General features: G+C 47.4%; 1 protein-coding gene across 3 annotated transcripts in view; it reads left to right on the top strand.

Annotated features, from left to right (window-relative positions):
• REEP1 (receptor accessory protein 1) overlaps positions 1-17,089 on the top strand; it is a 103,647-nt gene that overhangs the window by 74,089 nt on the left and 12,469 nt on the right. For all 3 annotated transcript variants that reach the window (XR_004385348.1, XM_032880630.1, XM_032880631.1), the window contains exons 5-6: positions 46-159; positions 16,240-16,417. Coding sequence is in view for 2 of the 3 variants with exons in the window: in XM_032880630.1 (XP_032736521.1) it covers positions 46-159; positions 16,240-16,417 (292 nt within the window). In the remaining variant the exon portion in view is untranslated. The remainder of the gene's footprint in view (positions 1-45; positions 160-16,239; positions 16,418-17,089) is intronic.

The raw sequence follows: 17,089 nt of genomic DNA on the forward strand, positions 1-17,089 counted from the left end.
ATTTGGACCTTCCAACTCAGTGTGCCTCTGCTTTTCCTTCAACAGGAAATTGATGATTGCTTGGTCCAAGCAAAAGACCGAAGTTACGATGCCCTTGTGCACTTTGGGAAGCGGGGCTTGAATGTGGCGGCCACAGCGGCAGTGATGGCTGCTTCCAAGGTACTGTGCGGGGGACTGGGGTGGGGGCCTGTTGCTGAGCATCACAACGTGTGAGCATCTCCAGCCCGCCCACCCACACTGTTCATCACCCACACAACTTGCACAGGACAGGCTCAGGACTAGGACCAATCAGTGGTTCCTCATCTTTTGGGGGTCCCTTTGAAAATCTGATGGAAAAAAATTGGTGCATCTTACCCCCAGAAAATTGTGCCCATGCACACACACATGCACACAGACACACACAAACACGCTCACACACAAACGATGTGTGCAGTATTAAGAGGTTCCCAGAGCTCCGGAAACTCATGGTGGGTCCCAGATGAAGACCTCTGAATTACTTCAGAGCTTCAGCCTGAGGGAAAGAGGAAACAAAAAGGGAGGAGTGAGCTCTTCTCTACAGTTTCCCAGGGTGCACTGCGGGAGACCCCTAAATCAAAATATGGCCAGGTGGGAGACTACCGGCGTGAGTGGGTGGCTCTACGCACACGTGGCACAGCAGACCCCAGGGAGGAGCCCAGGGTCCCACAGGAGGTGAGTGGTTCAGACACGGAGGGGGAAGATGTGTGTAGCAGCGGCAACAAGAGCTGGAGGAGGTTTGAAGTAAAGACTGGTCGCGTGGGATGCTGGGATGGAGACCTCACTTCCTTCCCTTTCCATCCAGCCCCGTTCATGTCCTCTTGTGGTCCTCTCTAGCTTCATCTGTCTCACATCACATTCTCCTTGTCCTTGTGTCCGTTTCTCATCATGTGCTCAGCTTTGAAAAATTAAATTGGTAGACATTTCCCTTGGAGTAAATCCAGCAGATTGCCTTGTGTATCCTGGTGACAGTCCTTATCCCCAGTCCAAATGTGGAGGAGGGGTCTGCCTTCAGCTGAGGTGGAAGAGAGGAAGTTATACTAGTATTTGGGAAGACCCACTGGCTGGGAGGTGAGTTGTGTGAGCAAAGGGAAGCCCTATGTCCTAGGTGGTGACTGAGGGTTTTAGGCAAGGGGGAGCAGAGTTGTGAAAGGCTTTGGAGGATATTTGATACCGACCTTCGTGGTCCATGGGCCCTGAGTGGATGGTCACATGGAGTGTATCGATAGCCTGCTGGATCAGGGGACCGAGCCCGGTTTTCTGTGCCCTAAACCAAGAAGCACATTAGAAGCATTTCTGGAAAAAAGGCTTACCTCTTGGGGTTGAGTGTTTGTTTGAAAAGTACCATCCACTTGAAGCCAAGGCATTCTGCAGACAAAATCTGAGAGAGGGAGAGAAGGAAAACCCAAAAGGAATGATCCCTATTCAGAGAAGCACCAGCTCCTTCTATAACACAGAAACGTAGTGTGGTGTCCCCCATACTCCAGTAGCTTCTGGTGAGGTGACGGATCCCAGTGACTATCCTGGGAGGGGACATTCCGCTTTGGTGTGCCAAGGAGAGGTATCAGGATTTACAAGGAACAGTGAACGCTGAGATCCTTCTGTTTGAGATGTAACCATTTCGTGCTTTTATTTTCAAAGCTAAAAGATAGAACTCAGCATTGCTAAACTCTTAATTCATCAGGCCAACTTTGCAACATGAAGCTACAGAGAAACCTTCTCTTGGCCCCTCCGCCCCATCTCTTCTGCTTCTGAAGCCTGAAGGAAGATGGGTCACTGTTTCATGTCCAAAAAATGTGAGATATTCATCAGTGTGGGTCTCCTGACCGTATAGCAGCGTGTGTGCAAATGTTACTCTGACCGTAATTCGGCAGGGCCGTCCTTTTCCAGGTCTGCCTCAGGCTGGAGCCTCTCTTGATGCCATCTTGGCCAACCATCCGCCAACCCCTCAGACCACTGTGAGCCCAAGCCTCCAGCCAGGCGTCTCACATTAAGGAAGCTCCAGACGGTCTGAAACTTGCCTCAGGAAATACTGCTCATTAGTTCTTTCTGGTTGTCCTACAGTAGTGAGGGATGCCCACTTCCTGCTGAATTTGGTTTCAAATGGGAAGGCTTTCTGCCTTTTGGGGACTTTGCTTCTCCTCTTTAAATATAAATATCTTGAGAGGGAAAGCACATCTTCTCTTCCAAAAATAATGCCCTCTATTTTTGAAACAGATGTGTACTTTAAAAAAAAGAAGAAGAAGTAAAATCCAGTCTGGCTGAGGGGTAAATCAGTGGTTTCCACAGCAACAAAGGGTCACTCTAGGCAGGGGTCAAAGGATGATGACTCACCAGTGAGTCCAAATCTGGCTTTCATGTCCAAACCACCTGGGAAGCCTTGTTATCATTTTTTAATAGATTCTCAGATGTGCTGATACAGAATCTCAGGCAGTAGGCCCAATCTCTATTTTTAACAAGTTCCCCAGATAATTTTTAAACAGGCAGCTCTGCCCAGGTCTCTGCCTGAGGCCCCTTCCAGAGTCAGAAGCACACAGGTGATTAGGGTTCGAGCACTTTATTGGAACACTCCTAGGATGCAGAATTAGCTTCTTAGAAGCACTAGCCTGGAGAATGAGAAAGTGTGTGTGTGTGTGTGTGTGTGTGTGTGTGTGTGTGTGTGTGTTTCATTTCCTTACAACTTCATGCCAGTTCAGAAATATTATGGTGGGAAGACAAATTCCTCTCCTTCTTTGTAACGCTCCTAAGAGCCTGGCACAGTGCGCTGCTCCCAACTGAGCCCTGAACAACCTTGGTGACCCCCTCCACCCCCCACCAGGGGAATAGTCAGAACAATTTTATGGGGAAAAAAAAGACAGCCTGCCAAGTCTCCCACGACTAGGGTGACTGTACGGGTTAATGTCCAAACCAGGACACATCTGAGAGGGAAAGGGGTGCTGGAATAATTACAGCAGGAATAGGTATACATGAGGCCTGTTCCAAGCAAACCAGGACTTGGGGTCACCCTACTCATGGCCCCCATTTACAACTCTTGGACCCTGCCTCTCTCCTCCTAGAAAACACCCTCAATTCACAAATCAGTTCTCACTCTAAATATCTACTACATTTAACCAAATGGACACACAAGAGAGTGTGAGCTACATGAAAGACTGTCTCTTACTTCAGACAGACGAGAGTTCAAGTACCTAGATGAGAGCTCACACCTCCCTGTCTTCTGCTCTCTTTTCCATCCTTCGAAGGCTCCCCAGAGAGGAAATACGGAACTTAAAAGATCTTTTATTTATGCTTTTTTTTTCTTTCCTTTTTTTTTTCATTGAAATGTGATCAGCATGTAAGATTATATTAGTTTCAGGTGTACTACATAATGTAGCCACACTTTGAGTTAATAGTTTTTTTTTCTTGTAGTGTTGAGCCCTGAGCCCTGTCTGCCCCCTCCCCCCCCACCAAAAAAAAGTTTGCAGAGTTTTTGCATCATCAGGAAGAGTAAAGAAACTTTGTACACTATATTGTACCAGTATAAGTTGTTATTAATGTTAACATTATTTTGTCTTAGAACTGGAAAAAAAAACAGCACCACAATTACACATGGGAGATTCCCCACCAGGCCCACAAACCCCCATCTCACTCCCAATCCACTCCCAATTTTTCCCAGGGTCTAATCCCTCTCTCTGGAAGTGTGGATGCATCTTTTCTTTCTATGAAAACTGCTCTGTCTCCTTCCTGAGGACAACTTTCTCTGGGACGATCTGTCTGAATGTCCCTCTTCTCCATGTTGGCTCTGTGCCTAGATGGGGGTTGTTTCCTAGCCAGTAATTCCACTCAGAGGGAAAAGTGAGCTCCAGGGTTTTTTTAAACTAGAATTGGAAATCTCTCTCTCTTTAAAAATAATACTCTAGAATAAGCAAAACACACCCTTACATGGAAGAGAAACCATAGTGAGAAAAACCAATTGAACATAAGTTGGAAAACAGTGAGGTGTCCAAGGCCACCCTATGCCTTTTGAACTTGGAAGCACATCTAGGTTTCTTCTACCTGCCTGGTTCTTAGACCTGGTAAACCAGCCTTGCTTGTATTTGTCTCATAACCTGAAAAATAATGTTGTTTTCCTCCCCCTAGAGATCCTATCCCTAAACCAGTTCCACTGGTACCCATACCATTGGTAAAGTCACTTGGTAACACACCTGCTCCAGGTGGTGCTGACAGTCTGTGAATTCGGGATTTTTCTGCCCCAGATTGTATGCGCGCTTTTCTCCCTGGAATCTAATATTTCCTATTTAAATTGTTAGCTTCTGGAGATGAGAGGATCCAGATTATTTTCCTTTGTTTCTTGCTTAGGGAAACGACAACAACAGAATAAAGAGCCCAACAGTGCCTACTTGGTTAGTATTCTGCACATGTATCTACTCACCAAACCTTCTTGAATGATCTCAAGAGTAAACTTTTTTGATTCTCTAGTCCTGCTCTTTCCATGCTGCTCTTTCCATGCGAATTAATTAGAAATAAGTACATTTAGAATACAGTTCCTCAGTCATACTAAGTCACATTCCCAGTCCTCAGCAGCCATGGTAGCAGATGGCTGGCATGGCCACAGAATGTTTCCAACATCACAGAACGTTCTCCTGGGAAGCCCTGCCTCAAGCCCTCTCTGAAGCCTTTTGGGTTCTCCTTTGCCTTATTTTCAACCTTCCACCTGCAGGGCCCTGACTTTGACAGGCCCCCTCCCTTATCCACTCAGCTGATCTGAGGTTCAACGGCAAAATAAGGAGAAGGAAACTTAGCTTACAACGTCACCCTCATTTCTCCAGTGTCTTCCCTGGTCCCACCCCACTTTCACACTATGACTCCGTTTCCTCAATTTGCCAGCCAGAACTCACTTTGCCTGCAGTTATGGTCGTGGTCAACAGGCACTAAGATAGAGCCAGGCCTTGGTTACAGCCCTAGCATCTGAACAGCTGGGCACAAGACACAGAGCGACAAATTGTAGTGTTTTCCCACTCATTTTTTAAATTCCCACTCAATTTTGCCTTGAAAATAAAACTCTACAGAACAGTTCATCATAGTTGTTGTTTTTTTTAAGTCGTCTCTCAATTATCCTTATCTTTTATCCATCGCTGGTTTTTCTAAACCTCTTGCTTGGAAAAAATACTGTTTTCAATCCACCAAGAAACTTTATTTTTGGAACCAGAAGCTCATTCCCAGAAGCTCATAAGACTAGTGACTTGGGGCTTCTGGCCAGACTGGAGTTGTTCCCTGTTGTCCTTTTTTTTTTTCTTCCCTAGCTACCTTTGTATACTAATTAATTGTAAACTACCTGTTCACAGTTAATCAGAGGGCAGGTATTGATTCCCTTTTATAAAACTTCCCTGTATGGGCTCCTGCTCAGAAGATGCTTCCCAGGAAGAAGACAAGACTGCTGTCCCCTTCAGGTCCCTGTGTCTCACTTCACTGTCACACCCTCCAAGTAGCTGAGGAGCAATCCCCAGCCATTGTGCTAGGGTTACATCAAGTTAGCCTTCTTCCCTCTGTTTTAGCCAAGGACAGTGTGACATAAAATTAATATTTAGAATTCACCACGACAACTGGTGTTAAACACCAAGTTTATCTAAACTGTTATGGACAGCCCGCTGAAAAAGTTTGGAAGTATTGCTGCCCTCTAGGTCTCCCAAACAAATGGACTCACATCCCAGCTGAGCTTTCTGCAACTTGTCAGAGCAGAGCCACTCAAGACTTCCCGCCAGAGCGGGTCTACCATCTTGGCTTCGTCGCGCAACAGCCCATCTTCCTGAATTCCTCTTCTCTGGTGTTTCTACCAAAACTGCTGCCTGTTACCTCACTGCACCTGGTAGCTGGCCAGGGAGAGGACAACCAACCGAAGACGCAGAGCCACCAGTCTGCTGAAGAGGAAGGGCTGGGAACTCATGCAGATGTCTCTTGCCGCCTCTCTGTTCCAGGTTTCCCTGTGGAGGCTTTATGTAGCCAGAAGTCTAAGTGGGAAGGAAAAGCCTGCCCGCTTACCTGGTCTCCGAGAGGAGGTTTGAGAAAGTATTTTCGAGATCACCTGTGAGCAGGAAGGAGCTGCTTCTTAACTGTGGTGATGTGGCACCTTCTTGGTTTCCTCCTCCTCCCTGACTCTACTCTCCTGCTCACTCTGTCCCTCCTCCCATAGCCACCCACCCCAACAGTGCTGCGTGGGATTTCTCCAGAACCCCACCTCATTCTCCTCTCCCTCCCAGGATCATCTCATTCTTTCCCTCACCTTCAGCTGTCCCCTGATGCACTGGTTCTCAGATGGACTTCTCTGCCAGGGGCTCAAGAACAGTGTTTCTGATTCTCTGCTGAACTTCTCCTCCCCTTGGCTCCTTGATACCTTTAGTCAGCATTTCATTAACCCTGAGTTCACCCTCCTCTTGTGTCCCATCTCTCTGATGACAATGAAATCATCATCCACCCTCTCGGGCCTTCAGGCTCCAGATCTCAGTCATCTTTGATGCTCCTCCTTCTTCCCAGTTACTCTTCAAGTACTGCCCATTTGGCATCCCTTCCCTTCCTCCAGACCTTCTTCCCCACTCTCTTCCTCAGGGCTTGGACGATTGCAGTAGACTCGCAGATAGTCCTTACTCCTCTCCCTTCCTCTTTGAGCCCTGATCCCAGCTCTTCCGCCTTGTCTGGTCTCTCCTTACCTTTCTGGCTCCTCTTGTACTATACTCACAGCACCATCTTCTGTCTTATTCCAGAAATAGCAACTCTGTGTGCTATTTCTAGACTTTTCTCTTTCCTGCCTCTCCTCCTCTCGGCCTTCATCTGTCCCTGTTGCCACCGTTTGAAACCCTGTCCACCTTTTAAGGTCAAAAGCCGCCTTCTCCTTGGAAACCTCTTCTGATTCCAGGTGGAACTGTTCTCTTGTGTCTTGGTTACCATATGGCACTCTATTGTGATCATTATAATTCATGTCTTATCTAGTAGGTGCTCAGTCAATGTTAAAGGAATGAAGTACTGTTGTACATATTTTTTGCTGTTTCAGCTAATAGAGCAAAGCTTCACATCATGGGTGGGCCATGGAGGTAAGCAGAACCAGATTAAAAACCCCAGCTCCCACACTTATAGCTTCATCTCTGTACATCTCAGTTTCTTCATCTGCAAAATGGGCATGACCGTGGTACCTGCCACAAAACATTTATGGGACAGTGTACCTGGAGACTTCGCAGAATGCAGAGCTCATACTACATGCTTCATGAAGGTTGCATATTACTCACTTCTCTATGTTGGATTCATCTCGAGGTTGATCGTTATTCTGTTGAGCAGAATAAAAGGAACGTCAGATGCTGGCATTGGGAAGCTATTTACAACTCAGACTCTTCTGGAGAGGAAGCTGAGTTTCCCTCTCATGTGGATCTAGACTCTTCCCATCTTTTCTCTGTGGTGTGGTAGTGAACACAGTATCTGGTGCTACCTGGGCTCTTGTCCCAGTTGGCCTTGCCTGTGCTGGGTCTCCCTGGGGCAAACCCTCCAGCCCTCAAGTTCAGGTCCCTCATTGCTCTCCGCCTGGCTTTCCATTCCATTGTTTCCTCCTCTTCGTGTCTGGGGGAGTGGGTCCCTGAAGTCAGCTTACAATGGTGAGCACCTGCCCTCCCCCAAGAGAGAAGGAGTGTCAAACCTGTGGGTTGCTAGAGCAGGCAGGGAACTTAGATGCCATTTTTGCCCCCCCTCCCTTACTTCACAGGACTAGACACTGAGGCCTGGGTGTTGAGTGGCTCACCCAGGGTCACACAGCTGGGATGTGCCAAACTGGGTGCAGAGGGAGACTGTTTAGTTCCCAGTCCATAGTTCCCTGCATCACTGTAAACACCACGGCCCCTCCCCAAACCCCCTACTCCCCCCCACCCCCCGCGCACACACGCTGGGCTGCCAGTTCCTGATTAGTGCTTGGGGTATGTCACCAGTCCCCGAGAACACATGGCTGAGTCCCTGAGAGAGGACTGTCTGCCACTGAACATTTTAGAGTCATTCTCAGCCCTGGATATTTCTCGGGCTGTCTGCCAGCTCCTTTTGACCATTTTATATCAGACATCCCTCGGAATGAAGAAGGCACGTTTATCTGCCAAAGGCGGCCAGCAAATGGCACTAAGGCAGGCTCCCTTCTTTGCCCTGAGGCAAGGCTGGGGTGACACTTAAATGCGGGATATGGTGCGGACTAGGCTGAAGGAATTTGGATCACAGATACATGTTACTATAAGATCTAGTTCCTTTAAAGCTTCATTGCTTACGATACTGTGGGCATATTTGCAAATGTAACTGTAGCTCTACTTCTCACTAACAGTGGAACACATGGGTCTTTGGGGATGCTGTCCCCCCATCTCTCTCCAACCCTAGTCCTTTCTCCCCCTCATTGTCCTTTGGCAACATCCCTCCCCTATCCCCTCCACTCCCTGCCCAGGAAGAGGGGTCTGCTCCCACATCAGCCTCCCCTCAGGGCCTCTGGCTCTTCAAGGAGGAAGCAGACATGTGGCCCTGGCTTCACTCAAATTTGAGCTCTCACATGAGTCTGAGACTCCAGACCGCTCTCAGGTGTCAGCCAGCTGCCCTTTCTCCCTCCTCTGAAAGTTGGCCCCACACTGTGTCATCTTTGTCATTTGCTGCCTGTGTGCATTTGTGCCTAGAGGCACAATGGGCTAGACTGTGAGCTCCTTGGGAGTAGGAATCCCATATCGTGTTTCATATTCACCTTTGTTCCTCTGTGGGGGCTTCACACAGAGCTTTGGAAACACTCCCTCTGCATCTGCTGCGAATGGAGGAAGGAAGAAAGTTGAGTGAGCGAGCGAGTGTCCTAGGTGAAGACAGTATGGCGCCCTTCAACCCTGTTTTGGAGGCTTGGTGCCCATGGCTTTTTTTCTTTTCCCCTTTGTCAGGTGGCTCGACTCTTTCATTTTGTCTTCTCTTTGGACCTCAGAGAAGGGCAGGTAACCCCGTTGAGAGGTGTGACTAACTCCAAACAGATCCAGTCGGGTGGAGAGGCCAGCAGCCCCCTCAACCCACCAGCCCATGGTCTGGATCCGAGCCAGGTGTTTCTTCTCCCGACACCTGTGTGTGTATGTGTGTATTAATCCCAGAGCCAGTCCCTCTTCAGTGTCCTTTCAGAGCCTCTTTTTTGTGTTAATTTGGTAGCATCTAACATGTGATTAACTTACTTGGGTTTTTTTTTTTTTTCTTTGTTTAATGCCTGGAGAATGTTGAATTTGATAATTGATGCTATTGGAGAAATCCTGTCTCTTTCTTTCTTTCTCCTTTGATTGTTAATCTAATATTATGTCACAGTCAAGGCCCCCCATCTCCATCCAGCATGTCGAAAAGGAGCCTGCTTGGCATTGATGTGAAGCATGTGTAGTTAGAAGGGTTAACTCTGTCAGTGAAGTGGGTAGCTCTTTAGAAGGAAGCACTAACTCGTTCTGAATTACCAGTGGGAAATGTGGTTATGCTGGTGGCTTTCTTATCAATTGCCTGGCTCACTAAAACCTGTTGTCTTTATTCTCTTTGTCATTAGTTACAAGCATTTGATATCTGGGAAGGCTCTGCTGGAGCCTTCCCCTGTGACTTGTTGTGTCCCTCTGGAAAAGAGGACCTTATCAAGGGCTTGCAGCCAAGCTTAGCTGCTTGCTGAGCCTGGGCTCTGTGGGCCCTAATGGCAGGCATCCTGTTAGTGGTAAATTGTTTTACTTGGAATGCCAGATTATTAAAGGTCTGGGTTTTCCAGGAACACCATGCCCCACCCCCGACTAAGAAAAACATCAAAATGGGCACTTTGTTGACACGGTCAGTGGAGCGCGAAACTCTTGATCTCAGAGTCATGAGTTTGAGCCCCACATTAGGGGTAGAGTTTACTTAAAAAAAAAATTTTTTTTTTTAAACATCAAAAACATACAGAATTTGGTGTGTGTTAGCAAAGTGGCTTTCTCATTCCTTACCAGTTGAGGGAGAAAGTAAAGATCTCAGATTAATAGAAAGTTCAGTGACACAGTTTACCTCTTCAAGTCCAATTTCCTAAAGAGTTTCAGCCACAAAAAAAAAAAAAAAAAAAAAAAAAAAGATTAAAGAATCAGGAATGGATTACCCTCCCTTGTCCCCAGGCACATCTGTAGGATTTCTGGGGGTTCTAGAACCCCCAGGCCGTGCTGTGCTGACGTGCCCAGAAAGCAGCAAGGTGGGTCTGTGAAAACAAACAACAGGTAAAGAAAGAACAATAACAAAGTTGGATAGATTTGCTTTCACACCATAGCGAATGGAGAGGTCAGGAGGGCAACAGATTATAAGTCAGATTTGTTCTCATAGAAGGCTGAGTATGTCTCCCTTCCCAGTCCCATGATGGGGGGCTGTGGAGAGGGTCTTCCAGAGGCAGGTTGATAAGGATACTACTGTCATGTAGTATGATAGCCCCAGGACAGGCTCAGATGTACTCAGAGTAGGCTGGCCTTAGTTCATGAAAGGGCTCCGGCATTCTAAGCTTTTCTACGGCTCATATTCTGAATTGAGTGTTGGCTGGGGAGGAAATTGATACAGGACTTTAAACAACACACACACATACACACTAGACTCTATTCCACCATCAGAGTTACCATGGGAGACCCAACATTTATTTTAGAGATTTTCAAATAATTCTAGAAACCCTTATTTTGGAACTGCAATCAGAGCCAGCTAATGAGCCACAGAAGAGGGTCATAGATTCTTGAACTCAGAGTTTTCCAGTTTGAAGGGAATCTTGTTTGGTGTTTTAACTTCCCAATGAGGTTGCAAGGCTGAGAAGGACCAACATGGCTTGGTCAAGGCCCCTCATAGCAGAGTTGAGCCTAGGCTCTCGGAGCTGGACAGTGAATGCATTGCAGTGTCTAGAGCCACCACTTCTTCTTTCTCTGTTCTCATTTGTTTAAAAAAAAAAAAAAAAAAAGTTCCGTGTCATTCTTTTTTGGTCTAGATGGCATTTGTCAGCATCCTGCAAGCCCTGTATTTATAAAAATGGGATCCTCAAGGCGAACTTGGGAAAGTTCTGTGTTTCTGAAAATGAAATGGTAATGATTTCTTCAAGGTAATACACGTTTATGGTATAAAGTCCTAAAAGCACAAAAGAGGGCATGCAGTAAAGAGTAGGTCACACCCCTGCCCCTGTCCTCCACCCACCAGCTGTTCTGGAAGAAACTTGTGACCTTTTAGCAGGCCCTTCCACCAAAGAGTTCATTTGGGCACTAACCCAGTGTGAAGGTGATACCCTTGTGTCCTTAGCATCTCCTCTGGCACGGAATGAAGTGGCAGCTCGGAGTGGTGGCTGACTAAGAAATCTACTTCTATCACTTGGCCCACATCTTCACCCACGCATGTCCTCTAAGGCCAGCTCATGTGAAGTCTCCTGTGGGGAGCTTGGCCTCTTTGACCTTTGGACCCTCCAGCACTCCAGCATTTCTCCTATACTCCTTGAGGACAGAGCTAGAGTCTCTGCCCACAGGGGGCTCCTTCAGGGGCGGGACCATGACCCCTTGACTCCATGCACTGGGTGGAGACGGGGATTTCCTGTTGCTGCCCCTTACCGAGGGGATTGCTTGGTAAACGGCTGCATGTTCCTTCATTCAGCTCCTTGACCCCTAATGTGTATCACTGTGACAGACACCAAGGCTGTACTAGTAAATAAAACAGTCTGGAGGACAAGACAAACCCACCAACAATAGCAGTACTTTAATTGTGTGAGGTGCTACAGAGAATCCCAGACTGCCCTGAGCGCCCAGTCAGGGAGCTTGAGCTGGTCAGAGAAAACTTTGTGGAGACTGGCAGCCATATTGCATTGAGCTTAAAATGCTGGGTTTCTAAGATACATTGTTATCTTATAAGGAAGAACATGTCGCCAATTAAATTAGGACAGAAAGCTTTTTACTTCTACTTATCCAAAGGACTTAGACTTGTTTGCACATTGAATCTTCGTGCGTCACTTTTGTACACACATTAAAAGGAACGTATAAGCACGATCAATTGGTTGTGGTCTTCCTAACCTCACTTTTTCACTTTCTGAGTCTGACTCCTCTGAATCACTTTTCCCCTGAGCTCCTCTGTATCCATTTACGACCACGCCATATCACTCTCTGCCTTCCAGAGCACTGGGGATTCAGAGCTCTTGTCTCTGGGACTTTTATCCGCGCTGCTGCTACCCATTCTGCCAGGTTGGATGCTGCCACTGTCTTGATCTTAGCAGAGGTCTCCGTGGAATGTGCTTCAGACAACTGGAACCCATATTTCTTCTTTGGGTAGTTCTTGATGGTTTGTGAGTTGGGCACTCAGTTCAGTTCGGGTGTCCAGTCCATGCCTTGGGAAATGACAACCACGTGCATTCCTATGTAGGAAATGACAGTGATGTCAAGGCAACAATAATTGTAAGACACACCCCTGTATCAGTGATGAAAAAAGAATATACGTCTTGAAATTGATGAAAATCATTTACAAGAAGTCTGGGTGTAAGAGAGGGCTGTCATTATTCTAGTGAGGGAGTGATGTTGAGGCTCTGGATGAATGTTTCTGTGAGTCTCTTATTCACAAAATGGCCCCTCCACCAGGCTCAGAGGCAGAAAACAGGGAGCAGGGTCGGGCCTTTCTTCTCTTAGCAAGAGAAAGTTCCTCTCCCAGAAATTCCTTAGCAGATTTCTCCTTCCATTGGGCAGAATTGGATCACATAGCCATCCATCATTACGAGGGAGATTGGGGAATCTGGGTATTTTTTCACCATGTCAAGAATGGGGTGGGGGATGATTTTTGGATGGCCAACTAACAGTATACCCCACTGTGGGCAAATTCATTTGAGATACAGTGAGTTAACCTAAAACACTGTAGGACTTCTCAGAGGCTTTAATATAGTAATATGGCTCATTGAATTATGGAAAATATGGTATTAAGCCTTTTTTTAAAAAGATTTTATTTTTTGAGAGAGAGAATGAGAGAGAGAGAGAGAGAGAGGGAGCATGAGAGGGGGAACAGCAGAGGGAGAAGCAGACGATGCCATCCCCCACCCCACCCCACCCCCGCTGAGCAAGGGAGCCCAATGTGGGGCTCGATCCTGGAACTCCAGGATCATGACCTGAATCGAAGGCAATCACTCAACCAACTGAGCCACCCAGGCGCCCCTGGTTATTAAGCTTTAACAAACTTAGGGGATCCAACTTAATTTTCCCAAAATAGGGAGCCCAATTTTGCAGAATACCAGTGAACAACTCTTGGCTGTTCCCAGAATAATAAAATGGAGGTTCTCCAGAGCAGAGCCCAAGTGGCAGGGTGGATTAGGGTTTGTGGAAAATGAATGGGAATGAGGTTTGGAGAGGAGTCTGGGCAGGGCTGAGAGGTTTACAAATGAGAGAGCCATATCAATTCTAACCATCTCAGATTGATTTGACAGATAAAGGCTGATTTGTTTTCGAGATCCTTGAATCCATGCCGCTCTGATTTTGCCTGAGTCAGGACTATGTTGATACAGAGCTATTATTACCCCTTTTCTTTGCTAACCTCTGCCATTTCCAGTCTTCATGATGCTAGTGATATTGGAGCTAGGTTGGCTGGATTCTGGGAGTGGAATCTACTGCTTTGCCGAAGAGGCCATGTATGGTGCCTGCTCTGCCTGCTCTCAGATAGGTTGCTGAGCATTTGCAAGAGCTGGCAGACACATTGATGGAGTTCGTCCCTGGCCATTTATTTGGGCTTGGGGTCATGAAGCCCCCTGTGTCCTTTTGGTCAGGTGTAGTCTTTTCATTTTTTTATTCCAACAGCAATTTGTGTGTTACAGGAGGCAGTATCATCATCAACACCGTCGTCATCACCATCATCATAACTGGCATTTTTTGAACACTTACTTGGCATTGGGCTTTGTAATGGATATTGTATGGGCATAATCTCATGTAACCCTCCCCATATCCTGCCATGTGGATGCTCCTTGGTGGAGGAGAATATTGAGGTGCGGAGAGATTAAGGTCACCCAGCAATCCGTGATAGGACTGTAATTTGACTCTAGGTCTGACTCTAGAACGCTTGCTCTTCATCCTCGATTTCTGTATCTTCTGGTCCGGCAGCTCTGTGTGGTTATTTGTACATTTGTCTTTTTAAATTTCGTCCAAAATCGAGCTGTATTGTTGGTATTTCCTAATAACACCTAGCACAGCATCTTGCCCAGAGAACGTCCTTGATAAATTGTTTCTTGTTGGACAAGAGTAACTGAATGGAGGAAGACTGAAAGTGAGCCAGTGAATGGGCTTCCTGGGCATGAAACTAACACTGAATTATGGCATTGTCCATAGCAATATTTCCCCCCTTCTTTTCAGAATCAATTTTTGTTCTTCAGTCCTCTCATTTCTTCTGAGTTCTGGATGTCACCTAAAATGCTTCCAGGTGAAATAATCATGGATTTTTGGCTGATAGCTCTTGGAGGGGATTATACTGGGCAGCTAGTCCCACCTGGTTTTCATGGCGCAGACCACCCAGTTGTTCATGTCTAGAAGGTGAGCCCTTGACCTCTTGGCCGCCATTATACAGAGTGGTATCTGAGGCTAACAGGGGAATTTCCATCTCTTTCTAACATCAGACTCCCCTTTGCCTGGATATACAGTTCTAATTTTATTTGATTATTAAAATAGTTTTCTATTTTATTGTTAGTTACCTAGAGACGTTTTTATATCTTTGGTAGGTTGAGAACTGGTCTTTTTCATATTTTCATGCACGTTGTTTTACTCTGACATTTCTTCTAGACCTGTCTGCAAGCTCCTTTTGTTTCCCCCCTTCACTCTAACGAACTCATTCTGCATTTGCTCCTTTTTCTAACTGGCTCTTTGACTAGTCACTTGTATGGACTGCTCTGCTTTGCTGGCTGTTTTCATTGCCTTTTTTTTTTTTTCTTTATTCTCCTCAACTGAAATGAAAAAAGTCCTCCAAACCCTCTGCCATGTTGAAAGCATTCCACTAAGCCGTTGTAGTCCCTGTTTGTTTCATCCATCCCGCCCCCAAACCAGAACCTTCTCGTTAACTGTTCCCACTGATTTAGTGCTTATTTGTTGGTTCTGTTCCATCTGTTGTGCCTTATTGTCCGCAAGGCCTCCAGCCCTCTAGAACCACTCTTTCCTTCCTTATCCAAGTAGAATATGTCCTCCCCCACCCCCTGCTGTCCCTTGCCTCTGTGGGAAGTCTACAGGCCCTCCAGTATTTCTGACGACGCCCAACTTCATCCATTTGCCTAGTGGTTACTGGCCCGTCTCCTTCTCTTCAAATCCCAACCCCATTCTCAACAACCCCAGTCTCCTACCAGACCCTGGCCTCCCTCTCAGGTCCTTCTCCCCCAAACACAAGCTCCCTCTCCAGCCCCTGAGGCTCCCCTGGGGCAATATCTCTCTCCCTGAGCCTTCACTGTGATCCTTTTCATTCTGACACAGATTCTCTCATCCAGACAGCAAGGACCTTCCCTTTCATAAGTATAATGGATTGATCTTCCTTTCCTAAACAAAAGAACAATTTTCTCCTGAGATGAATTCTGTGACTCTCTCAGAATATGAAATGGTTATAGTCAGCAGGGCTTGCTTTTTTTTTTAAATATCATTTTCCCCCTTCCTGATTCATTACCTTTTGCGTATTTTATGAAGCTCAGATGCTAGAGTAGAAGGAAATGCGCCTCATAAACAGTAACATGAACAGATAAGAGAAATCGCTGTTGTCAAACATTTAAAAAAAAAACACTGGCTGAATTTTATTTCCTTGGAAAAGAGGAAGGCCCAAGCACACAGAATATTAGGTTTTGCTCTTTCTGACCAGATTCTTGTGTCCTGGGAACTGAGCAAAATGTGGCTACGTAGGGATTTTTATTCATGTTAAAGCCAGAGAAGCAGCAACGGCAGGCAGCCGTCCTTTCCTCAGCCCGGAGTGAGTCTGTCTCTGGCTCTGGCTCACCCTGTGATGTGGGCGTCTAGAGGAGAGGAAGGAGCCTGGAGCCAGAGGAACAATTGCTGGGACCCACAGAAGGCCCTGGAACATTCTAGACCTTGACCCTCTCGGTGCTTCCAGCAAGTACACCCAGCCCCGGGCCCTCTGCAGAGTCCTTCCAGCTCTTGAGTTCCACCTGGCTGACTGCCAGAAGCCCCCTGTGTGGTGTCTGCCTGCCCCCTGCCCCGCAGCCTGTGCTGTGTGGGGCAGGCCTCTGACCTGGGCCCCTTTCTGTGTTGTCTCCAGGGGCAGGGTGCCTTATCAGAGAGACTTCGCAGCTTCAGCATGCAGGACCTCACCACCATCAGGGGTGACGGTGCCCCTGCTCCCTCCAGCCCGCCCACACCAGGGTCCGGGCGAGCCACCGGCAAACACGGCCAGCCCAAGATGTCCAGGAGCGCTTCTGAGAGTGCTAGCAGCTCAGGTAGGTGTCATTTCCCTCTTCCCCCTTTCCAGTTCATAGGTCTTGCTTTTGTTGCCAGCAGCCTAGTCCACACCACGTGGCATATAACCTGGCATTGCCATCCATACAGATGTCCATCAGATCATTCCAGGCCGGCTGAGAGGCAGAGCACCACTCAGGCCAGCATAGGAGGCTGGCCTGGGGACTCTGATCAGGGGAAAGGATTAGACCACCTGCACCAAAGTGTCTTGCCTGCTCCATCTGATGATCTGAGGGTTTGGGGATGGTTGGGGAATAGTGCCTGAACCAAGACTGGAAGCCATGGGCACAGCTGGCCCTCGGCCAAGGCAGCTTTCTTCCCTCTTTTCCTCTCTGACCCCACACTCCCATGAGGGCTTACCTGCACCTGAATTTCTCTTCCAGGGCTTACAGCTCCTGTGGTCCCTTTTCCCTGCCTGAATGTCTCCTGTACTCCCTCACTCCACCATCTCCTCCCAGCCCTGAGCCCCCATTCACCACGCACACCCTCAGCCACGATGTGCCAAGGGCCACACTAGCTCCGAGGTCTGATTCCTGCGGAGGCCATGGCTTTAGGGAAACCCCACCTGTATCCCCAGTGTCTCAGGATGCTTGTATTAGCATTGACCTTGGGGCCCCGTTAAACATGCAGAGCCCTGCGCCCATGCCCGGAGG

The sequence above is a fragment of the Lontra canadensis genome, unplaced genomic scaffold (assembly GCF_010015895.1).
Source record: "Lontra canadensis isolate GAN:19392208 unplaced genomic scaffold, GSC_riverotter_1.0 scaffold71, whole genome shotgun sequence".
In the NCBI taxonomy this organism is placed as follows: domain Eukaryota; kingdom Metazoa; phylum Chordata; class Mammalia; order Carnivora; family Mustelidae; genus Lontra; species Lontra canadensis.